General features: G+C 29.2%; 1 protein-coding gene across 3 annotated transcripts in view; it reads left to right on the forward strand.

The window, feature by feature from the left end:
• Positions 1–27,112, forward strand: part of LOC107438703 (retinal-binding protein) — a 44,013-nt gene extending 16,901 nt beyond the window's left edge. For all 3 annotated transcript variants that reach the window (XM_016051030.3, XM_071183196.1, XM_016051032.3), the window contains exons 5-13: positions 723–800; positions 4,149–4,248; positions 4,776–4,870; positions 9,813–9,891; positions 13,451–13,531; positions 17,574–17,663; positions 18,636–18,742; positions 21,144–21,459; positions 25,881–27,112. In XM_016051030.3, coding sequence (XP_015906516.1) covers positions 723–800; positions 4,149–4,248; positions 4,776–4,870; positions 9,813–9,891; positions 13,451–13,531; positions 17,574–17,663; positions 18,636–18,742; positions 21,144–21,459; positions 25,881–25,987 — 1,053 coding nt within the window. In that variant the 3' untranslated portion in view covers positions 25,988–27,112. The remainder of the gene's footprint in view (positions 1–722; positions 801–4,148; positions 4,249–4,775; positions 4,871–9,812; positions 9,892–13,450; positions 13,532–17,573; positions 17,664–18,635; positions 18,743–21,143; positions 21,460–25,880) is intronic.
• Positions 27,113–27,881: the final 769 nt, after the last annotated feature.

Here is a 27,881-nt window from a genome sequence, read left to right on the forward strand (position 1 = left end):
GAGGTGTACATTGTAGCCGGTCGCAGAAACTTCGAACACTTACTTTGGCCCATGTACCATATAATTTTTCCAATGTATTATTATAGCGATTTTTCACTTACGATTTCTTTTCTTTTTGTTGCTTCTGTGTACGTCACCACTTCAGGAAAGCATTTCCGACCCCACATTGCTATATGATTTCGAGTCGTCAGGATGCCCCCTACCCCTCTTAGAAGTTCTGAAACGCTTAAATGAGACACCCTGTATATTAAAACGCGCCCGGGTTTGTTGATGTTTAGAAGTAAATATTTTCTTAAATAAACTTATCGCGTTGGTTCTGGGGATAGAGACATTTGACTCCGAATGTGTTAATCCAGTTTCGAATTCCACCAGTAGCTGGTTGATACGAATTCTGATTACAGTGCCGAAGTAAAAAATATATTCAGTGATAGAAGGATCATGTGTTACAATCCTGTTGCTAACAGTGAAAACTTTTCGTGGTTTTCCTCTCCATGTAATGCAAATGCGGCTTAGCTCCATCAGAAAGTCCTCTAGATAGCTTGTCCCAAGGCTTAATTCAATAGTACGCTTGTCTTCTGGGTTGGTTTCAAAATTACAAGACTACGGAGTTGAGCATTGATGGTCGTAAATTCGGAACTGGATCAGCTGTTAAATGCCACGCAAAAAAAAAAATTGGAATATGTAAACTTATTTTTGAAAAAAGAAATTATGTTATTTTTCAGCACTTGCAATGGAGAAAAGATTATAAAACAGATGCTATTTTAACTGAAAAACCAGACTCAGATAAGAATTACTTACAGGTATGTACTATTCATTTCTATTTCTGTAGAATTTATACTTTATTTTTGTAACTCTGCTTCAAAATTTTCTAGATTCTACCATTCATTAACACGTCATTAAATGTATCTTAATGCGCAACCCTACAACAATGAAAGAGACACTTTCAGTTTTTGACGTTTTTCTTTTTATATGTTTCTCAAGAAATACGGAGAGGATTATTTTATAAGATAAGAGTATTTGAGATCATGCAATATTTCATTTTTCTCTATAAAAATCAAAACTCTCAAAAGTTTGAAAAACCGGTAATAAACTACGAATGAAAAAAAGTATTTTTGATCACACTATGTCAGAAAATATCGCAATAAACTTGTAACTTTAGATTATTATACACAATTATTGCATAAAATTTCAGAAGTCTAAGGGAAAGGGTCTCTCACAAGGGAAACTGGGGAAGAGTGACTCGCCAATTTTGAAATAAACTAGTGGGATGTATGCCTTATGAGGAATTATTTTAGGGGGCAACATCCGTTTCGGCCCATAGCAGTTCCTATGAGAGATAAATAATTCAATATATAAAAAAATCGGCAATGCAGACTATTAGTTATTGTAATTATCTCATACTCCAATTAATTTTGTGATACTTTCACGTACTATATAATATACATATTTATTGTCAAAATTGATTTCGAAAATTTTATATATCTGTAGTTTCTCAAAAAAACCTGTTAGGTTAATTTTAAAAAAAAAAATTGTCATCAAATTTTTTTTTCAAAAATTTTCCATTATAAAAACAAGTGAACAGTAATAAATATAAATATACTGTTCACTTGTTTTACATTGGAAAATCTTTTGAAAAATTTTTTTAAAAAATTGATGCCAATTTTCGTTTTAAAAATTAAGCTAACAGGTTTTTCTGAAAAACTACAGATATATAAAATTTTCGAAATCAATTTCAACAGTAAATATGTATTACATAGTACGTGAAAGTACCACAAGATTAGTTGGAGTATGAGATAATTACAATAACTAATAGTCTGCATTGAAGTTATAAAATACCGATTTTTCTAGATATTAAATTATTTTTTATCTCTCGTAGGACCTTCTACGGGCCGAAACGAATGTTGCCCCCTAAAATTACTCCTCATAAGGCATACATCCCACTAGTTTATTTCAAAATTGGCGAGTCACACTTCCCCAGTTTCCCTTGTCAGCGGACTGATCGTAAGGACTCGGTTCCCAGTAGAACACGAAATCAAGCATTACTTGTTGCGGTTAGTAAGCGGGTGGGCGTCCACTTTGATCAGTCTGCGTAGGGACCAAGGGTGCACTGTATCGGTCCTCGTTAAACTGTTCTACCTGCAAAGTCCCATGATCAGCGCTCCCAGGTCATCGGGCTGCCAAAGCAGGGGAGCCATCCTCTCTGCAAAGGATCAAAATTGTGATGGTATGTCTTCGGATCATCTTCAGGGATGTTTCCCAGACCATCGAAAATACCCCATAGTGCAGCTCTAGTGCGACGTTAATTACCTACTTATCTACTTAAAGGCTAGGAGTTTTCCTTATTTTTCTTTTCCTTTTCTTTTTTCTTTTTTTTTTTGTATCACAAATCAAAATTTTTTAGCAAATGATTATACCTTACAATAATCACCCCAACAACAATAGTGTTAGTACATGGAAAGGAAACATGTCAAATAAAACATACTTTTATGGGGGGATGACTCCTCGGTGTCATTTTCAATAAATATTGCTAAATAGTTTAATTCTATAAATATTAGATTCATAATTTATAAAATATGCTTACTTTTATTAATTATTTTTTTAAATTTTAACAAAAAGTGCAAGACAAAAAAAAAGTTTTTTTCTAAATAAAAATGTCCGCATTTTTATGTTGCGAATATCTTTAAATTGCGCTATTATTCTCCTTTAAACTTCTATTAATGGTCTAAAAGCATTTGATGTTCACTTAAAATAAGTTCTACCATTATTTCACACAAGAATATAGGTAAATAGTTTAATTATACAATAATTATTCACCAAATTTACGGAGCTCCAAAACAACACTACCCCCTTTACCAACTATCTGCAGATCGGTGTAAACTTTATCAATTATTGGTGTATAGATTTAAATACACCCTTAAAATATGTAAGAACACTAAATTCGGTACCAACGTGAAATAAAGTGATCGCTCCCACGATTTTTACAGTTTTTCAAAGCCAAATTCGGAAGGGTATTGCACCACAGTTTTTATATAGTAAGAAACATAAAATTTCATCCCCTGCGCTGCTAGAAATTTCTCGAAAAAATGGTTAAGTAACAATTTATTTAATTGTTATTTTAGCATATTCAAACAAAACAGTAAAATGACCATAAATAGGATGGTATTCAAATTGTTAACTGAGAGAAAAACCGTCTAGATACTGCTTTCGTGTAATGCAGTGACACAACCAGAAATTTATCGCTCCAACTAGGTCTTCCTAATAAAATCACTTGCAACTGGGTACATATTATATCCGGGATGGCTAATCTGTCAATCTCATGACCGACAGAATAGAGGTTCGAGTCCTAGCGTTGACACCATAATATTTGCTCCAGTTCCTTCGACACATAGAGAGTGTCCAGCACTTCCAAATGTGAGACTCTGGACCATAAAATTACGGTGCTCTCATTCACGAATAAATGAAACATAAAGCTGTGATTAACATAAAGCTGTTCAGTACAAAAAAAAGTCTAGTATTTTCCTTCTCTTACGTAGGTGAAACAACAAGATAAATTAATGAAATTAAATTCCACGATTCATTTGGTAAACACAAATCAACAACGAACTAACTCCAATGCCTATTACCTAATGAAAAGCCTAACTCCAATGTCCAATTAAATTTCTTTTGCACGGTAGTGAAACTATGTTAGTTGTAATTAGTTGAAAAACCGCAAAGGTAAAAAATGTTCGGTACCGTAAACTTTGCAGGTAATTGGACTGACTTCTGCCGGTTATTTTACCGTCATTTTAGAATAAATCTTCTAACAATGTATACGGCTGAATGGCGGAATTATTAGGATATCTTCGATATTAGGTGTCTCCCCGATAGTGGCCATCCTTCAAATTTTGAAGGTCGCAAGAATCCAAATGTATCAAAAAAAGTCATGTTTACTCAGAGGAAGAAAATCATGTTTATACGATTTTGTGCCTGATTTCGTAACTCAAAATATCTCATTATCAAATATTTTAGAATATTTAAGGCTAGTCTCTCGAATTTTTAAGAGCGTAAAAATCCAAGAACTTGATCGAAAGTTATAAAGGGGATTTCTTGTGTGCACTTTTCTTTACATCGGATGTTAATAAATTTTTTATACTTCGCCACTTTTTCAGTTTCTACAAGTCGAACCCTATATTGGTTATAGTATGATTGGATACGACAAAGACCAGTGTCCAGTGACATACTGGGCAAGTGGAAATACAGACTGGAAAGGTATATTTTTTTAGCTTAATGCATTATTTTTATTACCAACTTTGCAAAATCACAGCCGAAATTCTTTTAAACTCACATATTTAGTACGATCTCTGAAGAAATGGACCTTCTATAACACTATTTCTTAAATTTTATGTGATATACACAGCAATCATTATTTAGTGCTTTCACAATGCTAATAGTTAACTTTGAATAACAGTTATTTTTTTTTATCTAACAGACAAGAGTTAGCCAGGAATAACTGTTTCTTATAAATAATATTATTCTGCTAACTATACAATAATTTTAGGTGCTTATTATAACAGAAATGAACTGATTTCCATTAAATTTTTCTGTTAAGTTAATCATCAGTCAGTACTTTCAGAATTTCTTACTACATAACAGGTAATTATGGGTAAAAGTTTAATCATTAGGCCGAAAGTTATTTAAGGATACCTGTTTATTGTCACTATTATTAATAATCTGCAAACTATACATAAATAGTATGTGCTTATAACAGAATTAAACAAATTTCCATTAAATTTTAGGAATTCAGTTATCAGTAAAATTGACAATGCTTCGTAGATACTTTGTTAAAATAATGGAGGAGGAATCTGCAGTGATAGAAAATCAAAGCAAAAAGGTACAAAATCTATTTTCTTGTCAAATGCAATTTAAAAAATAAATAAATAAGAATCTTTTAATTTTTTTTACTTTAATTTTTTTTAGAATCTTTTAATTTTTTTTAAATTTACTGCAATAAAAGGGTAAGCGTGCTTCGAAACTTTCAGTCGTAATTCATTTGGATTATTATTATTAATATACAATTGGACCGTTAGCACCATTTGTGACACTGTTTTTTGCTACATTAATATATTTAATACATTAACTAAAACATTAAAAAACATATAATAATTTTTATTTTGATGGGGAAAAAAATACTATTATCAGCAGTGAAACTGTTAATTAAATTAAAAATGCGCAATTATTCAGATGGCTGTGTTAAACGTTCTAAATATCAATCTTAAAACGTTTATCCCAATCAACTGAAGAAAAACGTGCTTCTTACACAAGTACCGTTATTTCTGAAAAGAAAACGGTACTTTTGTGAAATATCGTCGACCATTTTCCGGTAGATCAAAAAGTTGTATCACACAACCCGATTTTTTCCAACAAAGTAAAACTATTTATCAAATGTATGGTTTTTGCTTTTATAAACCAAAAAAAAAAATTTAAAAAAAGAACCATGTAACAAATTAGTCTGTCTAAGCTAAGAACTCCTCCCGCCACTAAGTCTGAGGCCGTCTGGTGCTATGGAAACAAGAATGGCACATTTTAGGGAGGGTAGCACCACTCTAAGACTATGCTTCATATTATTAAGTGAAAGTTTTATTTAATTATTTCAACAAAAAAAAAAGTAAATAGAAGTAAAATTTTCATTATTTCTTTCAAATTTATGAAAAATTGCTAACTGTCAACCATCAACTTCGAGATAAACTTTGTAAACATAATTAAATATTAATCATAACTATTTTCTTTCTATCAATGCATTTCATTTATACATTTTTCAGTGCTAATAGCTTTGGATAATTTCAACCGAATAAGAATAAATTTTATAATGCAATCCATTTAAGAGGCCATTGCATTGAAAAATCTTTCTTTCTTAGATATTTCAATTTTAAATTTTTCATATGTTTAGTCCCACTTCAACTCCGTATCCTTGTTATTTTGAACCCCATACAGAAGACAAGGGAACTCCTGAACCAAGTGTATGGAGAAATGTGTCTTCGTCGAGGACTTTTTGATGGAACTAATCCGTATTTGTGTTACATGGAGAGGAAAACCACGAAAACATATCATGGTTAGGCTGACGGCAAGGGGACACTAACCCTTGATCCGTCTACCGCTTTTGAAACCTGTTCATTTAATTTGAAGGCGAACGCTCTTTTCACGAGCCATCATGGCTCTTATCATAAGATTGAAATATTCAGTTTAGTGAAGTTCAATTTAATTTTCATTAGTTTGCAGTTCAGTTAAGTTTGCAACGATGTTAGTGAGAAAGTTTTTATTGTGGTTTCTAAAATGTTATGCAGACGACTTCTTTCTCCTATTTCTTTGTGAGAAAGTAATAAAAGATTTCTTTAATTCTTTTTTGGGGTAAATTTTACCATTTTTTTTTAAAAAAACTTTTTTTACAGACTATTGTATAAAAGTACTTAATGAGCATTTTTCTGATTTTAGGTTTAAGCATTAAAACAAGGTTTAAAAAGGTTACTTTTCTAAAAACTTAATAAAACAAGTCACGCAATCATAACTATTATATGATACTAACTTAATTTGAAAAATATTTGCAATTTTAACCATGTTTCTATAACCCTTAGATCAAGAGGTATTCACTGCACAGTTTTTGACATCCCATGTGTAGAAAACTCAAAGTCTATTTGATTAAAAGTTTAAATATTTAACCACATTTTTTTAAAAAATTTATTAACTTAATTTAGCTGTGTTTCGATATAAATGAAGATAAGAGTTTTTAAAAATATTAAGATATATATATTCATATTTTAAAAATATTAATATTAAATATTAATTAATATTAGAAGAGGTAATCATGTAATCAAATAAATGTTTGAATAAAATTTACTAGAAAAATCGCTAACAGATAGAGTAAAATAAGATTTAAAAAATAAAATTTTTTACTTATAAATGTACCATGTAATTAAAATCCCCCAAACAAGTAATAGTTTTAAAAAATAAATTATATTTTAAAATAAAGAATTTCTTTTAAGAAAAATTTAAATATAGAAAATAATGTTTTTAAATAGAAATAAGGTTTTTAAAAAACAATTAAATATTTTTAAAAAAGAATGTTTTTTGAAAATAAATAATATTCAACAAAATAAGAATTTTCTTATAAATAATAATAAAAATTTGATTTTCTTTAAGTAAAAAAGCAATATTTAAAAAATAATAATAATAATTCCTTTCAACCAGTAAAAAAAATAAATAATGATTTTAAAAAATCAATTTAGATTTTTGAAATTAAGAATTTCCTTAAACTTGTAAATAATGTTATTAAAAATAAAAATTCCTTCAATAAGAATGCTTATATTTTTAAAAACAAGAAATTCCTATTAAATTTCTTTTAAAAAACAAACTTTTATTTTAAAAAATATAATTTTTAAAAACAAAATTTAAAGAAGCATGTCTCTAACTTCTTGATTGTTGAAAACATAATACTGTTAGTTCCCCTTTCAGTTTCAAACAAAGTAAGTACATGATCTTGTAATCTTTTTTTCCCCCAAGAAATTGCTGAAAAGGTTACAAGCGCACCACCCAAATGTGAGGAAGAGCGTCATGCTCTTCCTCGTTATATATTTTATTCTATAAGTTTCATCGGCAATAAACATTTGGTGTAAAAGCGGCGATAATCGCGCCAAGCTAGTTTACGGGCTAAGCAGTAGAATCATATGAGGCTTTGAGTCGAAGGGGAGGGAAAATGAAAACCTGGACCCGAGGATGAAACAACTACGACACCTTCCAGGTTAATGTCTGGAGGAGTTCTTATTTTATAATGTAACAACCCTGTATCAATCAAAATAAAAAATTAAAAAACATTACAATCAAAGTAAGAACAAACCATGATAATCGTATGTTCTAAAACATTTATTTTAACTTCTAAAAAAAACAAAAAAACAGAACTTTTGTTTTATTTCCCATTAAATATTCATTAGTTACAATTATAGAGCTGTAATAAAAGTAGAGTAATCTCCCTGTTTTATTTCCCCATCACTCGTCGTCCTAAACATCTGAGTCCCCTCTCTCATGTGCGCCCTAGACAATTTTGAGTGAGAAAAAGGGACGTCGTGTGACAAGAGAAATGAGTTCTCTTCTCTAGTAAATTCATGTTTTGTACTTACAATGGCAATGGAGTAAAGTTAATAGCTTCAAGAACGTTAAATAATAGAACGTGACAGTAAAATATTATATCATTTTTTCCAACAAGACTTTGCTAGATTTAAAATTAGTTTAGAATTCGATTTTTCTCAATCTGTATAAAGTGTACTAAATGCAAATTTTTGAATGATTTTAATACCTGTAAAAATGTATCTTTTGATGTAACCATTTGCAATTTAATCCAGTAGTATTGTAACAAAAGAGAAAGTTATTTTGTAATAGCAAAGATAAGTTATAATGAAGTTATTTTGTCATAATAATTTTATTTATCAATATTGAAGTATATTAAAAACCGTGCTTAGATTTTAATCTAACATAGATTTTACAACAATACTGTATCTTGTAAAATCATGAATATCTTTTTAGGTATTTTTACAACATTTGCATAAAATAACTTTAACTGTGTCAAGAAGCCGAACAATGAAATAAAAATTTGGAAAAAAAAAAATGAGTTGCATCACCTTATAAAGTTTAAAAAAGAAAACCCGTTTCACTCTTTTGAACTTGCTATTCTATTTAAACTTTATACCAGTATATAAGGTTAATCAGATTTAATAGCATTTATAGTATATTCAATTTTTTTCTTGTATTATTTTAATTAAAAAATAACTGACGATTTTAAATTAAGGACATTTGACGATTTGATCAAAGAACTAATATTTGCTAAAATCTAATATTAATAATTTTATATTAATTAAAGAAACAGATGGTTTGAAAGGAAGAAGATTTTACAAATTTATGTCAGCTTCCGTACGCTCCCGTTTGTAAGATTTCAAGTAATTGCGCATGCTAGTGTACAGGCGTCATCAGTTCTGGTAAAATGTTTACGTAATTAAAAATAAGTGATTTTGCAACAAAAAAAAACATAAATTATAAGCTCTAACGTAGTGCAATATCGTTTTAACTTTGACCTCAAAATCAAAACAAACATTTACAATGAATGTAAATTATTTTCTTAAAGCTGCGGCATACGTTTCAAGACGCTTTGCTCCACCTACAGATCTGCGGCAGCAAAAATTTGATAGATAACACTTTGATGAATTCAGTGATAGAGGATGCAGTTTTTTATTATTAATAATATTTAAAAAAATATTACTGACATTCGATTGATTATTTAACTTTTTTTTAACTCAATCGTATAATTAAAATAAATATAATTTATAATTTTGAAATGGCGAAAATATACCTAGTTCCTTATGGAACTAGTGCAATTAGACAAAAATAATGTTTAACAAAAACCAATAAAATTATTTTTTACTGAATGAATCAGTGGTTGTAAGATCATACGATTCATTTTTAAATTTCATCAATACATTTCTTCTAATTCGCATTTCACGTCCATGGTTTTAGTTCGAAGCTCGGCTTGAGCAGAAAACAGCATTTAACAGCTATAAACAGCGCGCTTGTAACTTTGTCTTTGTAGCGTTAATCACGCCAACATAACGTAAAGACGCGTAGTACCTAAAATGAACGCGAACATGCGTATTTTTATAATGCACATAAAGTATTTATGATGCATTATTCGGTATTGTAATGTTTATTTATACTACTTAACTTAGTAAATATAAATGCTATTTTAAAAAAAAAAACCGAGCATGCTTTGAATTTTTTTAACCCCTTTATTTCAGCTGGGAAGAAACATAAAAGGCGTCGTGTCCATCATGGATTTGAAAAACTTTTCCTTTGCTATAGCAACGGACAAAAGATGTAAGTTATTAACATTTTAAATTTGCATTGCGTAAGTATTTGCTAAGAAAATTAAACACAAATTAAAAACACTTTGCCTTATGTTATTGCATCTGTTATAAAAACACAATAATAATTATATTTACAAATGTTTAACTTATAAAACAAAACAAAAAATATTTTGGTAGCATAAGGGGCTTAAAATGTTACTTGCAAATCAAGCTACGTTTTTTTTAAATATATATAGTTAGTTTTGTGGTTGTAAAATAATGTATATTTTGTCTATTTTACATTAATTGTACTGACCTAAATTATTGAAAATGTAAATTTGTGCAAAAAAAATTCTAAAGAATTACAAAATTTTCCCTTAATCACCCTATAACGAACTACAGTTGGAAATATTACGTTTAGGACATAGTACCCATCGGTTATTAAAATCACGCTCGTTCTGTTTTAGTAGTACTTTATTTTCGTCTTACCAGAGTTGCACAATGCACTGTAAGAAATTCCGGTATAAAGAACCGGCATTTTGGGTACTTCATCCGTAAAATTCATTTTGCCGTAAAATCTATTTTAACGCAAAATTCATTCTCACCGTAAAATCCCTTTTTACCATAAATCCATTTTTACCATGAAATGACCATTCTGTAATTACCTGACCACACTTCCTCTCTGCGTGCAAATTGCCTTTATTTTATATATTTTTTTAGAATCAGTTTTCAGGTAATAAACCGTCCAACCACTTGGTCTTCATTTCCACATGTCTTAACATTGTAATGATTCCATGCCTGCAGATTTGATTTCATAAAGCGGCTGACTTTATAATCTACTGATTTTATAATTTAGGATGAAAAATGCTTGTAAAATGTAGAAACTTTAAAATTTATTACTCTCAAAAATGGAATTTTTATTCTAATTTTATAGTTTAATCTTTCCAATTTTGTCTTTCAAAACGACTGTATTCAAAATTTCAGATGAAGGGTAAAAGTTTTAAAATAACCTTTCATAGACTTTTAGTCTCCGGAATCATTTGAACTCAGGGAAGTATTCAAGTAAAGAATTATAGTTTTTTTTTATAATAAATAACTTAATAATTATAGCAAGCAAAACCAAAAAAAAATTCATATGATTTTAAAACTTAAACATTACCTATGAAGAAATTTGAACACTTTCATTGTTAGCAAAATCCAATTAATTACAAATAAGCAATAATTTAAAAAAATATTTTTTTATTTAACACTTTCACGCCGGGTGTTGCGCCTGAAAGCGGGACGGAAAAGAGAAAATACTGGTAGAAGAACTATTTCAATATTAGATAATATTCGGGAGGAGTTAATCTATTCTCAACAATAACAATTCACTGTAAGGAAATTTATCACGGTGAAGAAGCAATTCAATATAAAAATTGCATCCGTTAAAAACAATTGGTAGTTATGGATTTTTATTATTTCCGGAAAAAAACTAAGAAATGAAATTTATTTGTTACCAGTTTTTACTCCGGTGCGCTGCCCGATGAGACAATCTAGTGCAGATGTCGCCAAAGTGGTCTATATAGACCCCCAGGGGTCTATTTAACATAAGCTGGGTCGGATCTGAGCCAGGGGGTCGAATGGGGGTCGATCCGAACCAGAAGTGACGATTGGTCGAAGGATTATCAGTATTTTTCAGATATGTGACAATTAGAAATAAAAGAAGAAGACTAGGAAATATATACGGGTAATCTTCAAAAATTGAGCGACGATTTTAAACTGCGTTTTGTTGATTTGGAAAACATTGACATCCCTGATTGGATTATTGTGCCATTTTCTGCTCAAATTGAAAACGTGGACATCAACCTGCAAGATAAGCTAGCAGAATTATTATGGGGATTTGAAGCAAAGACGCTTCTTAAAAAATAAACAATAAGCAAATTTTGGACAAAAATAAATATAATGCAAAAATATGTAAAACTTTACGAAATAGCTCAGCCATTTATGATAGCATTTCCAAGTTCCTATATGGTTGAAGCCGGTTTCAGTCACGTAAATTCAATCTTTATTAAGAACAGAAATAAATTAAATGGGGAGTTTCGAGGGGATTTAAGATTAAAATTGACCAATTTTGAACTTAATATAACGAACCTTGTAACAAAAAAAAAAAAAACAAAAAAAAAAACACCAGGCACACCCATGTCATTGATTAAGAAGCAATAAATCCGTAGTTACTTTACTTATTATTTCTACTTACTTATAATTACTTATTATTTCATAAATATTAAGGTATTTATATTTCAACATTAATATATTTTTCATAAAACCATTGTTACACACTATGTACTATTACTTTAATAAATTTTAAAAATCATAAAATAAATGTACAAACACAGTATCTAATAGAGTTTTATTTTAATTAACAGAAAATTACTTTTATGGGGGTCGATGGAGATTTCGAAAAATTATGTAGGGGTCGATGATCAGAAAAGTTTGGCAACCCCTGATCTAGCGTGACCCACCGGTGGGTCACCCCGGCGTGAACTTGTTAAGATACAAAAAATAACCTATCGATTGAAAATTTAAATTTAACGCTATAGGTGAAAGTGTTTTAAATTGGGAATTTTTTATTTAGATTTTAAAAAATACTTTTATGTTACCTTTCACGTTAGACAAAAAATTTCTTTTTTTATTATTTCAAACGGAGCACAACATTTACTCGAACGAAACTTTGAACACTTAAAATTTTTGAACTTTGAACTGTAAATATCTACATATTTATTTGAAGAAAACTAACCACAACAAGTTACTAATGTGCCATAAACTTTTAATTAATCTATGCAAATTTCGCATCACTACCAAAAAATTAAACTTGCTTATAGAGCATCTTATAGACTGCTTATAAACTTGCAGAGATGCTTATAAATTTGCTTAACTTCCTTAATTCCTTGAGCTAAACTTTGAACGTTTACATATTTTGAACTTTAAACATTTATTTAAAAAAAACTAACCACGACATATTACTAGTGTGCTGTTAATTTTTATCTAAGTAATGAAAATTTCGCATCACTATCAGATAATTCAACTTGCTTACAGTAAGTATTAAAATTTGTAATTTTTCAGGAACTGCAAGATTTGATGCTTTTTTTCTCATTCTATCACATTTTATTTTATTTAATTATTTTAAATTTTTGTGAAATTTCACTAACAATAAAATATTTAATTTCTCTGTGCCTTTTTAAAGTTTCGTTCTCACTCGTGTAGTGTTGTCAAAAATAAGTGCATCAGTAGGTAACCGGCCAATTTTTTGACAGTTGACAGCTAGCGTCTAACTTTCATGTGCAGAAATTTGAATTGTCAGAAGTGACGAGATTGGCGGAAATTTGAATTTGACGAAATATTTTATCCTAAAATCAGCAAAACTTAACTTAACCTAAACTTAACCAATACAATACAACAACTAAATTTAAAACTTACTTAACTTACAATAACTTAAATTTATATAGGGCGCAGTGCATATTTATAAGAAATAGTTTATCGAATACGTTTTAATGTATTTAATTGATTTTAAATTGAAAACGCTTTTTTTTCTAATTTTTCTTATTTTGCAGTTATATCGGAGTTAATGAACGTGGCAAAAGTGAATCAAGATAATTATCCCGAAAGGCTGAAACAAGTTGTTTTGATAAATGGTAAACATGTTAATAAATCATTTCTTCCCATTAATGCTGTTTTTTTAAGGCTCCGTTGACATATCATATGATGAATGTCAATAATATGCTATTTTCATACTATTTTCCTTTTTTGTGAATAATATGCTATTTTTAAAACAGCTGTAAGTTTGCAACAGTTACTCATGATTGTTACGTCAAGTTTAGCCAGTATTAAGCCAGCGCTGGCTATGCTAATTCTGAAATAGGCGCGAAACGTCAAAGTGAGGAAAGCCACAGTTTCGTGAAAATAAAAAATGCTTGAGTTATATATATATATATGTGTCCATCATGGNATATATATATATACAAAGAAGAATAAAGTAAAATAGTAAAACTTTTAATGAGAAAACATAGAGGTCTTCATCAGGACACATCCTTTACAACTTTAGAATAAATGCGATATTTCTGAATAAAGAATAATTATCCTAAGAAAAAAATTACTCTTTATAATGTATCAATTGCTGAAAAATAAAAATGCAGTTGTTGAAAATAAATATGAAATAAAAGAAAGCAGAAAACAAACATACCGGGCGTAGTAAAAGTAAAAATTTTTTTAAAAATAGATAGATTAATTTAGCAGTTAACAAAATCTCGCGAAGAAGAATATAATTAAAAACAGTGCTTATAGCTTAAATCGTACAAAATTATTTTAAAAAATATGGTAAAAAAAATATGAAGCAGATAACATTTCAGTGCTGCCACCTATGAGAAAAATCTAGTTATAAAAATTATTTGGAAAATTTATTTAACAAAGCCTTTAATAGTTAATAGGAAGATTAATAGGAAGGAAGTAATTGTTAATAGGAAGATTAATAGGAAGGAAGTAATTGTTAATAGGAAGAAAATTTAATTAATAATATCTAAACAAAATTATTTTAATTTAAAAAAAAAGACTTTTAAAATAGGTAATCGTTGTAGTTTAAATTACAGATTTAAATTAAAAATAAACCATTCAATTGACATTCCATCATTTCCTTATCCTCAAAATATGATAGGCTATACGGGTTTTTCTCTATTACGAAAATTAAAATTTCAGCCGTTTTTATTGAGTAGAAACCAATTAAAATTAATTTATTATTTTTAAAGAAAAGGTATTATATAAGCGACTGAGTTTTGTAAACGCAGCGTAAAATTTCCTTCGTGATTTTTTATTGATATCGGATATCTAGCCTTTGTTTTTAAATTTTCAGGGATTAAGTACGTTTCTTTTTAAGCCGTTTGGTACATTTTTTTTCCTTTATATTCATATTTTAGCATATAAATTAAACTGAAATATTATATTAAACGAATTTCAAGGTTTTAGTAAAGAATTTCTTGAAGCAACATATATTTAAGCTATTATAATGTAGCAGCTGTTGTGGGACTTTGCATTCCCGGAAATATATTTATTTCAGTTTTAACTATTTTCAAAAGTAGTCCGCAGGGCCTGATTATCGCCTAGACCCAATAGGCACGGACCTAGGGCCCACACTTTCTGGGGGGCCTCAAAAATTACTAAAAAGTCCACAATATTACTTTTCAAAAAAAAAATACTGAAAGAAACAGTTTATCTGAAAAAAGGCATTTTCTATTTCAAATTTTCTTTATATTGTGGCAAACCAAAGTAATCAAACATTGCACTAATCAAATTCGAAAGTACAGTTGAATTTTAAACGGTGCAATTTATTCTCCAACTGCTTAAGCAAACAACGAGAATGCATATTCGCAAAGTCTCTTATAAATGAATGATTAGTGTCAACAAGAACTAAAAGCTTATTCTTAACAAATATGTAAAGCAGTAGATGGAAGGCTGCAATCTTTAAAATAATTAAGCTAATAGCAAAAATCACTGATTTTAATTGTTTGTGGTCACCAAACTATTTTTATTTTCATACAGCATTATTTTCTTGTTTTATATTTTGCTTTAATATTTAGATGCGTAAACTCTATCTTAGAAAAATAATCTTCAATTGTCTGCTTTCAAAAGTGTTTAGAATGTTTCTCTTGAATCATGCAGTTCAATAGATTATTTTTATTGTTAGGACTACTTTTCAGAAATTTAATTTCAAAATATTTTGTTCAGGGCCCGAAAAATTTTGTGGGCCTTGGGCCTGAATTTGTCTTGATCGGTCCCTGGTTGTCCGTGATATTTTCTTAAGTTCCCATCTATTGAATTTTAGTAATGATTTAAAATCTCTCTGGCTGCCATTAAATCATAAAATCCTCCAAAAGTATGAGTTTGGGGCATTGCAGCATAGAAGGAGAAAGAAATATTATAATTAATTTCATTTACGCCGTGAGATTAGATAGAAAACTCATCCAAATGATAATTATTTGTTGCACAGTGCACAAAAAAATTGGTAGTCCCGAGTGACTTTTCATCTAACGTTCTAGGACTCAATTTTAATGGCCCGAGAGGGTGACCTTAAATATGCTAATTAAAAAGTGCAGACGATATTTCTAGTTGCGAAAAAAAGATAACAAAACGTACTTTCTCATAATGAACATATCTTTTTTTTCGAAGGATTTGGATTCCTGATCCCCAAAATATAGGGGGTAGCTGCAATCTGAGAAATATAATCTCAATAGTTTGGTTAGAAGAACGCTCCAAAGTTTGGACCCTTTTAATATTAATTTTACTTTTTGCGTATTTCGCAATATTTCGTGAACATCTTCAGCGAGTTAAAAAAAATTTACACGCAATTTTAAAAATTTTTTATCCAATGATAATTCCATGCAAAAATAACTTTTAGTAATAATTTATTATTTATTTACTTAAGAATGATGGGGAAAAATTCAATTCTAAGGTATACAATTTGCTGCATCATTTTAAAAAATGTAATTTTTCATATCAAAATACAAAATTTGATCAAAATCGGTGTAATAGTTCCTGATAAATTGAATTTCAAAAACGTCAGATACTTAAATGCAATGTTTTAAAATTTTTCACTTTAGTAGCCTCCTATAAAACTGGGGGTTCCGCGTTCGGCTGACCACCTGACCGAAGCATCTGCTCCTGCATCCCAGAGTCCAAGATCAGGAAAACTGAGATGGGCACTGTAGGCCTTGGCACTCTATAGGCTGTCGCGCCGCTGAGCTTAGTTTACCTCCCATAAAAAGTTTTAAGGGTAAAAATAATTCCTCCAAATCAAATTCATGGATTAAAATTTACCGAAAAATCATAAACATGGGAGGAGTTTCCAGAAAACCATTGGTGATGAGGAAAATGATGAAAGTTGTTTCACAGGAAAATCGAGAGGAATTAACAATCATATTTTTTCTTCAAGCAGCGAGCAGTGTAATTTAATTATATTAAAGAAAAATGCCAAAATCATTTATTTTTCTTTCTAATCTTATGTGTCTCGATTTTTTTACCACCATTTTAAGCAACAGAACAAAACAATTTCCCCGAGATCGAGTTTGGTGTCATTAGAGAGCTTTTAAAAAATATTGGATGTGCCTAGGTTTTCGATTCAATGTACATTTCTCGAGATATTTGACATTTTGAAAACTTTTTTAACACCCTGTATATTAGATACTAATAATTTTTCTCAAAAAATTTTCACATTATTATTTTTTATTATGGCTATCACAAGATACCATTTTATAAAAATAAAAAATTTAAAAAAAAGTTGTGCGGTGCAAAATCCATCCCCTTTTGAAAGGGCATTTAGCATTATGGTTAATCTTATAAGTATAATTTTAAAAAAACTGTTGGTTTGAAAGTTACTCTTCTGAACATTTTAGTTTTCAATTCTCCTGAGCAGTAAATTTTACAATTTTTAATGTAAGCAAAAAATTCTTTTATACTCAAATTGTAAATGATGAAACTTATTTCTTAAATTATAACATAGCTTTCTAACTATATATACAAATAGTTATAACTATAGAAACTTATTACATAACTTATTGCCAATCATTGTTTTCAGTAAACAAAACTCAAAAGCTTCTTGCATATTCAAATTGTAAATATTAAACATTTTCTCTTAAATTAAAAGAATAAGCTTAAATGATGCTAACCATTTATTCTATTTCCATGTAGTTCCAAGTTATTTCACCATTTGCTTTAACTTCCTCAAAACTGTTTTGGCAGCATCAATCCTAAATAAGATACAAGTGTATGGATCACCAGGTAAGTTGTATAAACCTCTTTTTATGATTGCTATACTCTCAGGGTTACGCGATTTCCTCACTCTTCAAATGTTTCCCCTCTCAGTTATTAGCATAGTTCCGTGGTAACTGATGTTACATTTTGATATATTTTATTATTTTTTTACCCTTTTTCCTTTGATATTTATTTAATAATTTTTGAGGAAAAACTATATGGGGTATTTTTCAATACCCCATATAAAAAGGAAGAAAATTATAAATGTTTAATTTAGAATAAAAATATAAAATATGACATGGAAAAGGCATGAAGTAAAACATATTATTACTTGGAAATTTTCCTTCTTCGATAAGCAATAATGAAATTATTTTTAAATACATGAATTTCGAATTTTTTATTAAATTTATTTTAAAAAATTTCAAATTAGCAGAAAACATCCCAGTACATGAAATAACACATAGAAAGGGGCAAATACAGAAAAAGGCTCTTGTGGCTTATGCTGCAATTTCTATGTGTCTGAATTACGAATACAAATTATATTAAAATCTTAATAAACTAGTTTTATTATTATCATAAATATTTAAAAACTACATTTTTTTTAAATCTAAAGTAGTTAATAATTAAACTTAGAAATTTGTTGATAGAGAGATGCTATTAAATGCTTAATTCTTGTTATGTTGCCCTTTGCATTATGTAATTGCTCATCCTAGATTCATCAAACTTTACTCTTCCTCTGGGGCTCATTTTAACTGCTTACTGAAACAAAGGAGGGGGGAGGATGCAAAATCAGTCGAAACTATGGTAACGTGTAGGAGAAAAGTATGAAGAGTAGGGAAATCGTGTAACCTTGAGACATCTATTCTATTTACAATGAGTAGACTCGTAAAGAACATTAAACCAATATGCATCCGACTATACATTTTTCCAGCTAATGTAATCACATTTTATGGGAAATTTTGTTAATAAAAAGTCATAAAATCAATGGATATTTTTCAGAGGAATACCAACCCGCACTGCTCAAAATCATGGACGCCTCAGATTTGCCAGCGTTTTTGGGTGGAAAAAAAACTGATCCAGACGGTGATCCCCTCTGCAAGTCATTCGTAAGTCAATATTGAAATTAACCTTCTTACTCAAAGATGAAGCTTGCAAAAATGTTTAGATCAGCGATCCCCAAGTGGTCTTCAGCGGAACCCTATACCTCTGTTAAAGAGTTGAAGGGGTTCCAAGAGTTAGGACACTTATTTTAAAACAGTTCTTTTTAAAACATTTTTGAAACCTACAACTATATTTGAATCAAACCAATTTTTAACTTAACAATTGAGATGTTTTAACGAAATTAAAGTAAGTTGCCAACAGACAAGACATGTCAAATATTTTTGGAAAAAAAATTATTGAATTGAATTAGAAAAATTAAACAATGCATTGAATAAAATACTGGAAGAAGTAGCATTTATTGTCGTATTTTTCCCCTCGCGATTTTCAAATCAAAAAGAAGTAGGGGAGTGTCGGGTACCCCCGCCCAGCGTTTACCCCCTGCCCACTGCCAATTTCAAAGAATATGGATTATGATAATATTTTATGTATAGAATATTTTTTCAAGTCAATGGGCCATCGGACATTAATTGTTATATTAAAAAAAATATTATTTTTAAAGTTTCAAGTATTTATGATAAAATATTTGTGATATACTCAAGTATTTGATATACTCAAGTATTTATGATAAAAATGATAAATGAGGTTTATCTATTGTCAATACATTGGTCATTTTCATTTACACCTGAAAAAACAGTCAAGAAACATAATTTTTGTAACCGGGCGGGATTACCCGACACATTTTGAAAAGAGCTGAAAAACATGTTTTTTTAAATTTCTATTTTTTTTAAGTTGAACTATCCTTTTTTTGGTTTATTCTTTTTGCATTATTTAATTAGATGATAGAACAAAAGAAACATACAAAAATATTGATCATTACTCAATATTATACAGAAATATAAGCAATACTCCTTAAGTGGGCGGGGCTACCCGACTCTTCCCTAACTAAATTCGTTAGCAAAGAAACGTGTTTCCATAGTAACCATTTTCAATGTTTACATAACTTCTTTTTAGAGTTCATTTCAACGATTACAATGATTCAGCTTACTTTATTTATTTACAGTCTATACATATACAACAAAAAACAAATTCATATCTGGACTATATTCAACTCCGGGACTGTGAATTTAAATGTCGGACATAAAATTTAATTTAAGATTATTAGTGATAAAACAGTGAAAAAATTACAATCCTCTTGTTAAAGATTTTTAAAATAAAGTATCTAATAATATGCAGTATTTTATCCGTTTAAAAAATCACAATTGTCTTTTTTAAAAATTAGTAGTCTTGCTTTGGTTTTTATAGCTACAACAGAAAATGAGCCTAATTTATGAAATCTGGGCTCCGACGAACGAAAGTTGATCATTTAAGGTATTACAGGTGAAAAACATTTAGAATTGCTGACCTAGATAATCGTTAATGTAAGGCAATTCCAGTATAATATAAGGATTGAAGTTGAAGGATTCGTCCGAACGAAGATTGATCACTTAAAGTTTTACAGGTGAAAAAAATTTAGAATCGTTGACCTAGACAATCGTTAATTTAAGGCAATTTCTGAATAATATAAGGATTGAATTTGAAGGGTTCCGCGAACGAAGGTTGATCATTAAGGTTGATCTTCACTGGATACTGGATCACTTGGATAAATCCTTCAGATACTCGTATTTTTTACCATATAAAAAAATCTGATTCTTTGTATTGCTACACTTTTACTATCTTACTCACGTGAGGGAGACGGTAATATTTTACACTCAAAATTTCCCAAACAGCGAGTGTATTAAAATTTCTAATAGACCTCTATACTTGATGATAATGCAAGTTTCAATCGCTTTCTGACTACTGCAAGCAAAATTGATTACAATTTTGTCACCAAAATGTAATTTGCCAGCTGAAAGATTTCTGAAAGTTTAAGCAATCGCATTTTAACTGCAGCTTAGTACTACTTGGCAATCTAAGTTTCAATCATTTTATGACTGCTGGTAAATAAATCTATCGCCATTTTATTTCCTATTCGAATTAATCGTCAATCAAAACTTCTACCATTTTCTAACTAGAGATAACAAAAAAAGTTGTAGAGCAGTATATTACCTTATCACTTACAAATGATAAATACTGTGCTCTAAAACTTTAATAACTTTTTTGTCTAATTTTCAGATTTTCACGTAGAGCTACAGTAGTAGTGTTTATATATTTCTTACTTCTTAATTTTTAAATCCTATACTTTTTATTTTCTACTCATATTTTTTGCTTCAAGTACTTGCACTTTTACTCGTTATTTTCTAACAGTAACTTTTCTAACATAACGATATCTTTTTTTTTCCTTTTTTAACTTTTTTTTAAAAAAAGAAAGTAAGGTAACTTGAAGTTCAACAAAAATCTTATATTTATAAAAAATTGATTTTCTTTTAGATAAGGCATGGAGGTCAGATACCATCTAAATTCCATGTGAGCAAAGCAAAAAGCACATTAGCCAAGTGCAAGGAAGCGAAGAAACTTGTCGTTCCAAGAGCAGCTTTTTCAGAAATTGAACTGAATGTTAAAGAAGCTAATTCTGTGATAGAATGGGAGTTTGAAACAAAGACAAGAGACATTGGCTTTGGACTGTTTTTTAAGGAACTCGAAGCAGGAGACGAAGAAAAAATCGTCGAGATAGTTTCCCTGCAGCGTTTAGACACCGAAAACTTTTCAGAAACAGGAATGTTCAAGTGCGATAAGCCAGGAACATGTATGTAACTATTTACTTCAAATGTTTATGAAATTGCGATAATCCAAGAACATGCATGTAACTGCTTATCCCAATTATTTAAGGCCTGCGATAATCCAGGAACGTGTATGTCGTAACTGTTTATCCCAATTACTTATGACATTTCAATAATCCAGAAACATGCACGTAATTCTTAATCTCAATAAATTATGGCATTACGATAATCCCGGAATATGTAAGGAACTGTTTAACCCAATTGTTTATGAGGTTGCGATAATCCAGGAACATGTACGTAACTGTTTATTCCAATTACTTATGACACTGCAATAATTCAGAAACGTAATTCTTAATCCCAATAATTTATGCCCGATATTAAAATCATCGCTTGAATAGTATTGGCTCAAAACTCTTAGTGCTTGATATTTTTTTTAAAATAGGTTTAAAAATTGCGTATTTCGGTTACATATTTCAAGTGTACAGTGCGCAAGAAAATAAACGGATCACACTTAATAACTTTTGATCTAATGATCTGATCTTCACGTTCCAGGACTCAAGCTTAATGGTTCACAAGGATGATCTCAAATATGCTAATTAATTAATGCAGATACTAGTTTCAGCTACGAAATCAGTCCCAAAAACGTACTTTTCTTTAATAAACAAGTTTTTTTCGGGGGATTTGAATTTTTTAACCTTCAAAGAGTAGGGGACAAGTGCAATCTAGAAAATGTGGCCCCGATAGTTTGGTCAAGAGAGCGATCCAAAGTTTGGACCTCTTAATGTTATTTTTACTTTTTGCGTGTTTCTCCATATCTCGAGAACTTTTTAAGCGATTTGAAAACATCTTGCACGCAATTATGAAGCTTGTTTATCCCAAAATAATTCCATGCCAACTATAACTTTTAGCAAATCTTCATTATTTTTTATTATTTCATTTAATAATAATCTGAAAATTTTAGAATTGCAAGGTATACAATTCTTTACATCATTTTGAAGAATGCAATTTTGAATGGTATAATACAAAATTTGAACGAAATTGATCGAATAGTTCCTTAAAAAAAAATCGAATTTTGAAAAACTAATTTTTAAAAAGTACGTTTTTGTGTCTGATTTTGCATGTAACTTAAAATATCTGCATTAATTAACTAGCATATCCGAGTCACCTCTTTTAATCTTTCTGATTGTAGCCCTATAACAGGTAAATCTTATAATTAGATTAAAAGTTATTCAGTGAGTCCCATTTTTTTTATTTTGCGCACTATACATATACTTTAAAGTTGAATTAAAAAGAAATTTAAAAGAATTTTTCTAATTCAATGTAGAATTAGGAAATAAAGAAAAGTTTGATGTGAAATGAAAGTTGTAGAATAATCCTCCAAAAGAAAACTTTTGAAGATTAATCTAGATTAAATTATGATTTATTTTATGAGAAGCAAAGGTAAGAAGTTTATATTAATAAAAATATACAAATACATTTATTAGAAATGAAGTTTAGCACGATCAACTTCGAAACAAGGATCGAGGAAAAATCTTACTTTATCGTCCTATTTGCACTAAAGGAATTTGGTGCAAAGAGGGAATCGTGCGTATGTAGCAAGAGGGTTAAAGTTAGATATAAAGTTGTCTATATTCACAGTAACATGGCTTATAGTTTATCCACTCTAAAAAGAAATAGTTTTGCCCTTAGTTCCTACGTTTCTAAATAGATAAAAGTTTCTAAACAGAGAAAATATGAAATGGTCTATTTTGTTACTTTATTAACTTCCACCCGAAACTTTAGATTAAATAAATTACTATAATATATGAATTTCATTTATTTATTTATTTATTTTTAAGCTTTAATGTTAGTTTTCTCAAAAATAAAAACAGCTGAACAGCATATGGTCTACGCTTCAATAATTAAGTCGAAAAATATAGATATAAAACAATATGGTAAATGCAGCATGTTTCGATAATGGCCATATTTGATCAAGAGCGTGATGATTTCCAAAATATTGAAATGTAATTATGAATATTTTGAAATTATTCCTTGAATGATATTTTTATGTAATGCACTAATTTTTACGTTCTCAAATGCAACAGTGCTTACAAATGCTACAATGCTCAAATGCTTACAAGAAGTTCAAAGGAGAGGTTAAGAAAAAAGTTACTAATTTAAGATAAAAAGAAATTAAGAAGTTAAGATAAAGGGGGTATCTTAACTTTACTAATTAATTCATACAGACGGTTATTTAAGTATGAAATCAGATTCGAAAACACTCTTTTTCCCCGTTTTAAAACTTTTTAGTCTCGAAATGTACAGACAAAACTAACCTTGATCTGTAAAATATATTTTTAATAACTTAAAACGGTGAGCTTTTTGGAGTATGTTTACGAACTTCAATGATAAATTCACGTACTACGAACACAATAATTCATAATAAATTTGCGTACTGTGTTATATTTCTGGATTTATGAAGCAATTAAAAATGCACATAATGAGACTGGTTTTTTCAAAGAAATCTCCATGCAAAAAAGCTGTTTTTATATAATTGTTTATTATTTGTAATTATTTAATTTATAATGTTCTAAAAATTTTGAACTTTAAGATTTTACGTGTTTCAACATCACTTTAAACTGTGCAATTTCCTATGAAAAATTACATAATGTACGCAAATTGAATGAACCAGAAATTTGAAATATAAAATTAAGAAGTCAACAATAGATTTTTCGTATAATTATGATATTATTCTCAGAATATTTCAATCAAAAATGCTATTTTTCACAGATTATACTGAGAAAAATGTATGGTTGAAGTTACAAGAATATGAGAAAATTTACCGTGTTTCTGGTTCTATGGGAACACCAAAACTCTCGGAAATTTTTACTGAAATACCTTGATCATGATTTTGGAAAATCAACACTATAATAAGGTTTCATAACGTGTGATTGAACTTGTTAAATGTGGTAAAATTTGATAATTTTATCATGATACCTTAGAGCACGTTAAAAAAAACATTTATTCGGTTAAATTTAATTTTTACTTTTGTATATTTTGTTAAATGCATGATAATAAGAACTATAATTTTGAAAACCAGAATTTCTGGTAAACCGTTACCATATGAACGGAAAAATTACCAAATAAATGGTTTAAATGCCGTATATATTGGTTTTTATCACCAAAATTAATTTTTTTTTACCAGAAATCTTCTTACCATACAATTCGGTAATTTTATCATATTTTTTTCTCTGTGTATTAAGTCTAAAAAAGAAAACTAGAAAAATATTATTTAGTAATAACATCATCATGTTACTTATCCATGCCAAAGCGAATTTAAGACTCATGTGATATTTTTATCGGAGTACAAAAAGTTATTACTTAAATGAAAAGCTCTTTTGTTATTGAAGGATAGCGATATTCTCTGTCTTATGTTTTTATTCTTGAAACTAATTCCATTAATTAGAAAAGCAAACGGAAAAATATAATTATGCGCAATGCCCTAATCGCAACATTTTAGCAAACTAAATATAATTCGGAAATAACATGTTTTTTGGAGTATAAAAAGTGCTTATTTATTCGAAATGATATAATTATAATATTGATAGTTATAATTGTTTAAATATTTGTCTAAGGCAAAATACAAAGTTTTCTTTCGCATGATCCCGCACATTGCTTTTGTAATATAACCTACTAGTGGGCTACGCCCCCTGCTCGCTAACGCTCGCCAACCCCCGAAAATTGCTGCGCAATCTTATATGGTTTGCCTCGCAAAACAAGCTCGCTTCGCTCGCTACTAACTTAGGTACATTGCAAATGCACTAAATTCTAAGAATTCAAAACAATCATTCAAATCCATATAAAAACTTTTTTTTTTTTAAAAAAATTACATCTTTTTAGTAAATACTAAGTCATTAAAATAAATTTGAATTCAAATAAATGACATGTAATTCGTTAAACCTATTAGAAATATGCTGCAGTATAATTCGTGATATAAATCAAAAATCGTCTAATAACTTCGTATTATATAAATTCGTGAAGAAAGCGCTTTCGACGAAATACTAAAATAGAGATTTATCGACAAAGACTACTCACTTCTACCTAGCTTAATAGTATGAGATTGCCGCAGCTGATGCTCTCTGGTTATTTCAGTTTCCGTTTTTAAAAGCGCTATACGTTGGGGCACCTCAGATAGATTTGGCATGAGACATTTTTAGCTGCAGTCATTGGTCGATTCGCCGTGTAAGAGAAATAGTAGCGTAAACAAAACAAAGCAAACGTTGCCACCGGCGGAAAAGAAATACAGCCAAAATTTGGGAGCCAAGTAAGAGAATTATATACGTTAGATAAATTGATGAGATATGATAAAAACATACAGAAATTCACAATTTTTTTCTTCGTATTGTGTAATTTTAAAATTTGATTTAATTTGAAATTCGTTTAATGAGCTTTTATATAATATTTACAGATATACTCCTGTTTGACAACTCGTACAGCTGGATGAGGTCCAAAGAAATCTACTACAAAGTAACTGTTAAAAGCCCGAAGGACCACGAGAAAGAAATGGCATCTTGAGCAACTCTAGACTGTCAATTTCTGCTTGTGATGTTTTATCTGTATATTTATGATGCAGATATAATATGCTTTATATCACAGTCATGGTATTAGTTTGCTCTAAGAAGATAACAATAGTTCATTGTTATTCTAATATAGGAATTCAGTTTGATACGATTGGAAAAAATATTTATATTCGCCTAGTCTTGAGATATAAAAACAAAGATACTAGGTGACTCGATTAATTTTAATGCCGATAAAAATTGTTTGCTAAATTCGTTAAAAAAAATAGTTTGAATGCCGTGTCTTGTTATAGAATTACCACGAAAGAAAATTATAGTACTGATTTCTAGCATGCTTTGAAAACTACATAGGTATGTTTACTGTATATTTTAGTTAAATCATATGATTTGATAAACTATTTGAATCGCTACTAAATTTTTATAAAATAGAAATGAAACGAACTTTAATTTATTTAAAATTTTAAACAAATAATCGATGCATAATCTGATTAATTAAATTTTGAAAAGATTTGATAATTAAGCAATTAAATTTTTTTCAAAATTGATTTAATGTACGACTTAATGCCTATTTCTTAAGTTGTAGAAGTACCTTAACAATTATAAAGTTTTATAACGATTATGAAACAAACCTAAATGTTAATCATTTAAGTAAGTTATTTTCCATGAAATTGGAAAAAGAGAAGCTTATCTAAAAAATATGTGTTACTCAATATTAAATAATAAATTCAAAAAATAAATATTTTAAATATTAACTGTTTAAAAATAAGCAAAATAAAAAGTATCTTTAATGATTGATAGGTTGTTGTCATCATATTTTCAACAACTACTTCATCAGTTAACAAAATAAAGCAAAATTACTATTATAAATATAAATTTGAATTCGAAAAAGTTCCTTTACTAATTTTTCGAAATTTATAAATTAGCAAAACTCTTTATTTTAAAATACTATTTTTGAAGAAACTTATTTCAGATTTTTGATTTAAAAAAAATTTTGGATTATACTGTTATGTAATAATAACTCACTGAGACCACTTCTACAACTTGCTGTTTGAAAACGCCTTTTAAATAATACTGGTTGATGGAAATTGGATGTTGACTAATAAAATGTATATTTTCAACACAAGTCTGTGCAAGTTATTTGCTTGGAAGTAATTTACTTGAAAATAATTTACTTGGAAGTTGGTTTTTTTGCGATTTTCTTATTATGTACTAAGTGTGGCACGATGCACTTCTGTTCTCAAGATTTTTTTGCCAGTAATATGTATTGAGCTTTTTTTTCAGTGCAAAAAGAAACTTTTAAATGAAGCTCGTAATTGCTTTTTTAGATACTATTAAATTCTTTCGTGTCACTTAATATTCGAAATGTTCAATCATGTCTTAATGTAAAAGCAAATTTGATGCAGCAAAATGATTCATCTAGCAAATATACTAAGCAAACGATTACCATATTGTATCAAAGGAAATTTAGTACAATACTTAACTGGGAATTCAAAGATCTAAAAGGATATGTTTTGCTGTGTAAAGTATGTCCCAAAGTTGCATATTGATTAAAAATATCCAGCTATTATTATAAATGATAATAATAAAAGTAACATTAACCTATTATAAGCATGAAAAAGATTTGAAGAAAAGGAATAAAATTTTATTCAGAATTTCATTAAATAAGAAAGAAATGTGAATGAATATAATACACTAGGAGGCTCCGCCCCCTGCTCGCTAACGCTCGCCAACCCCCGAGAATTGCTACGCAATCCTATGTGGTTCACGCCGTGAACCATGGCTCGCTGCGCTCGCTCGCCAATGAACACAATGTTCTAGCACAAAGACATAATATATTATCATCAAAGACATAGTATTTTATCATCAAAGACATAGTATTGTACTTATGTAGA

The sequence above is a fragment of the Parasteatoda tepidariorum genome, chromosome 7, assembly GCF_043381705.1.
Source record: "Parasteatoda tepidariorum isolate YZ-2023 chromosome 7, CAS_Ptep_4.0, whole genome shotgun sequence".
In the NCBI taxonomy this organism is placed as follows: domain Eukaryota; kingdom Metazoa; phylum Arthropoda; class Arachnida; order Araneae; family Theridiidae; genus Parasteatoda; species Parasteatoda tepidariorum.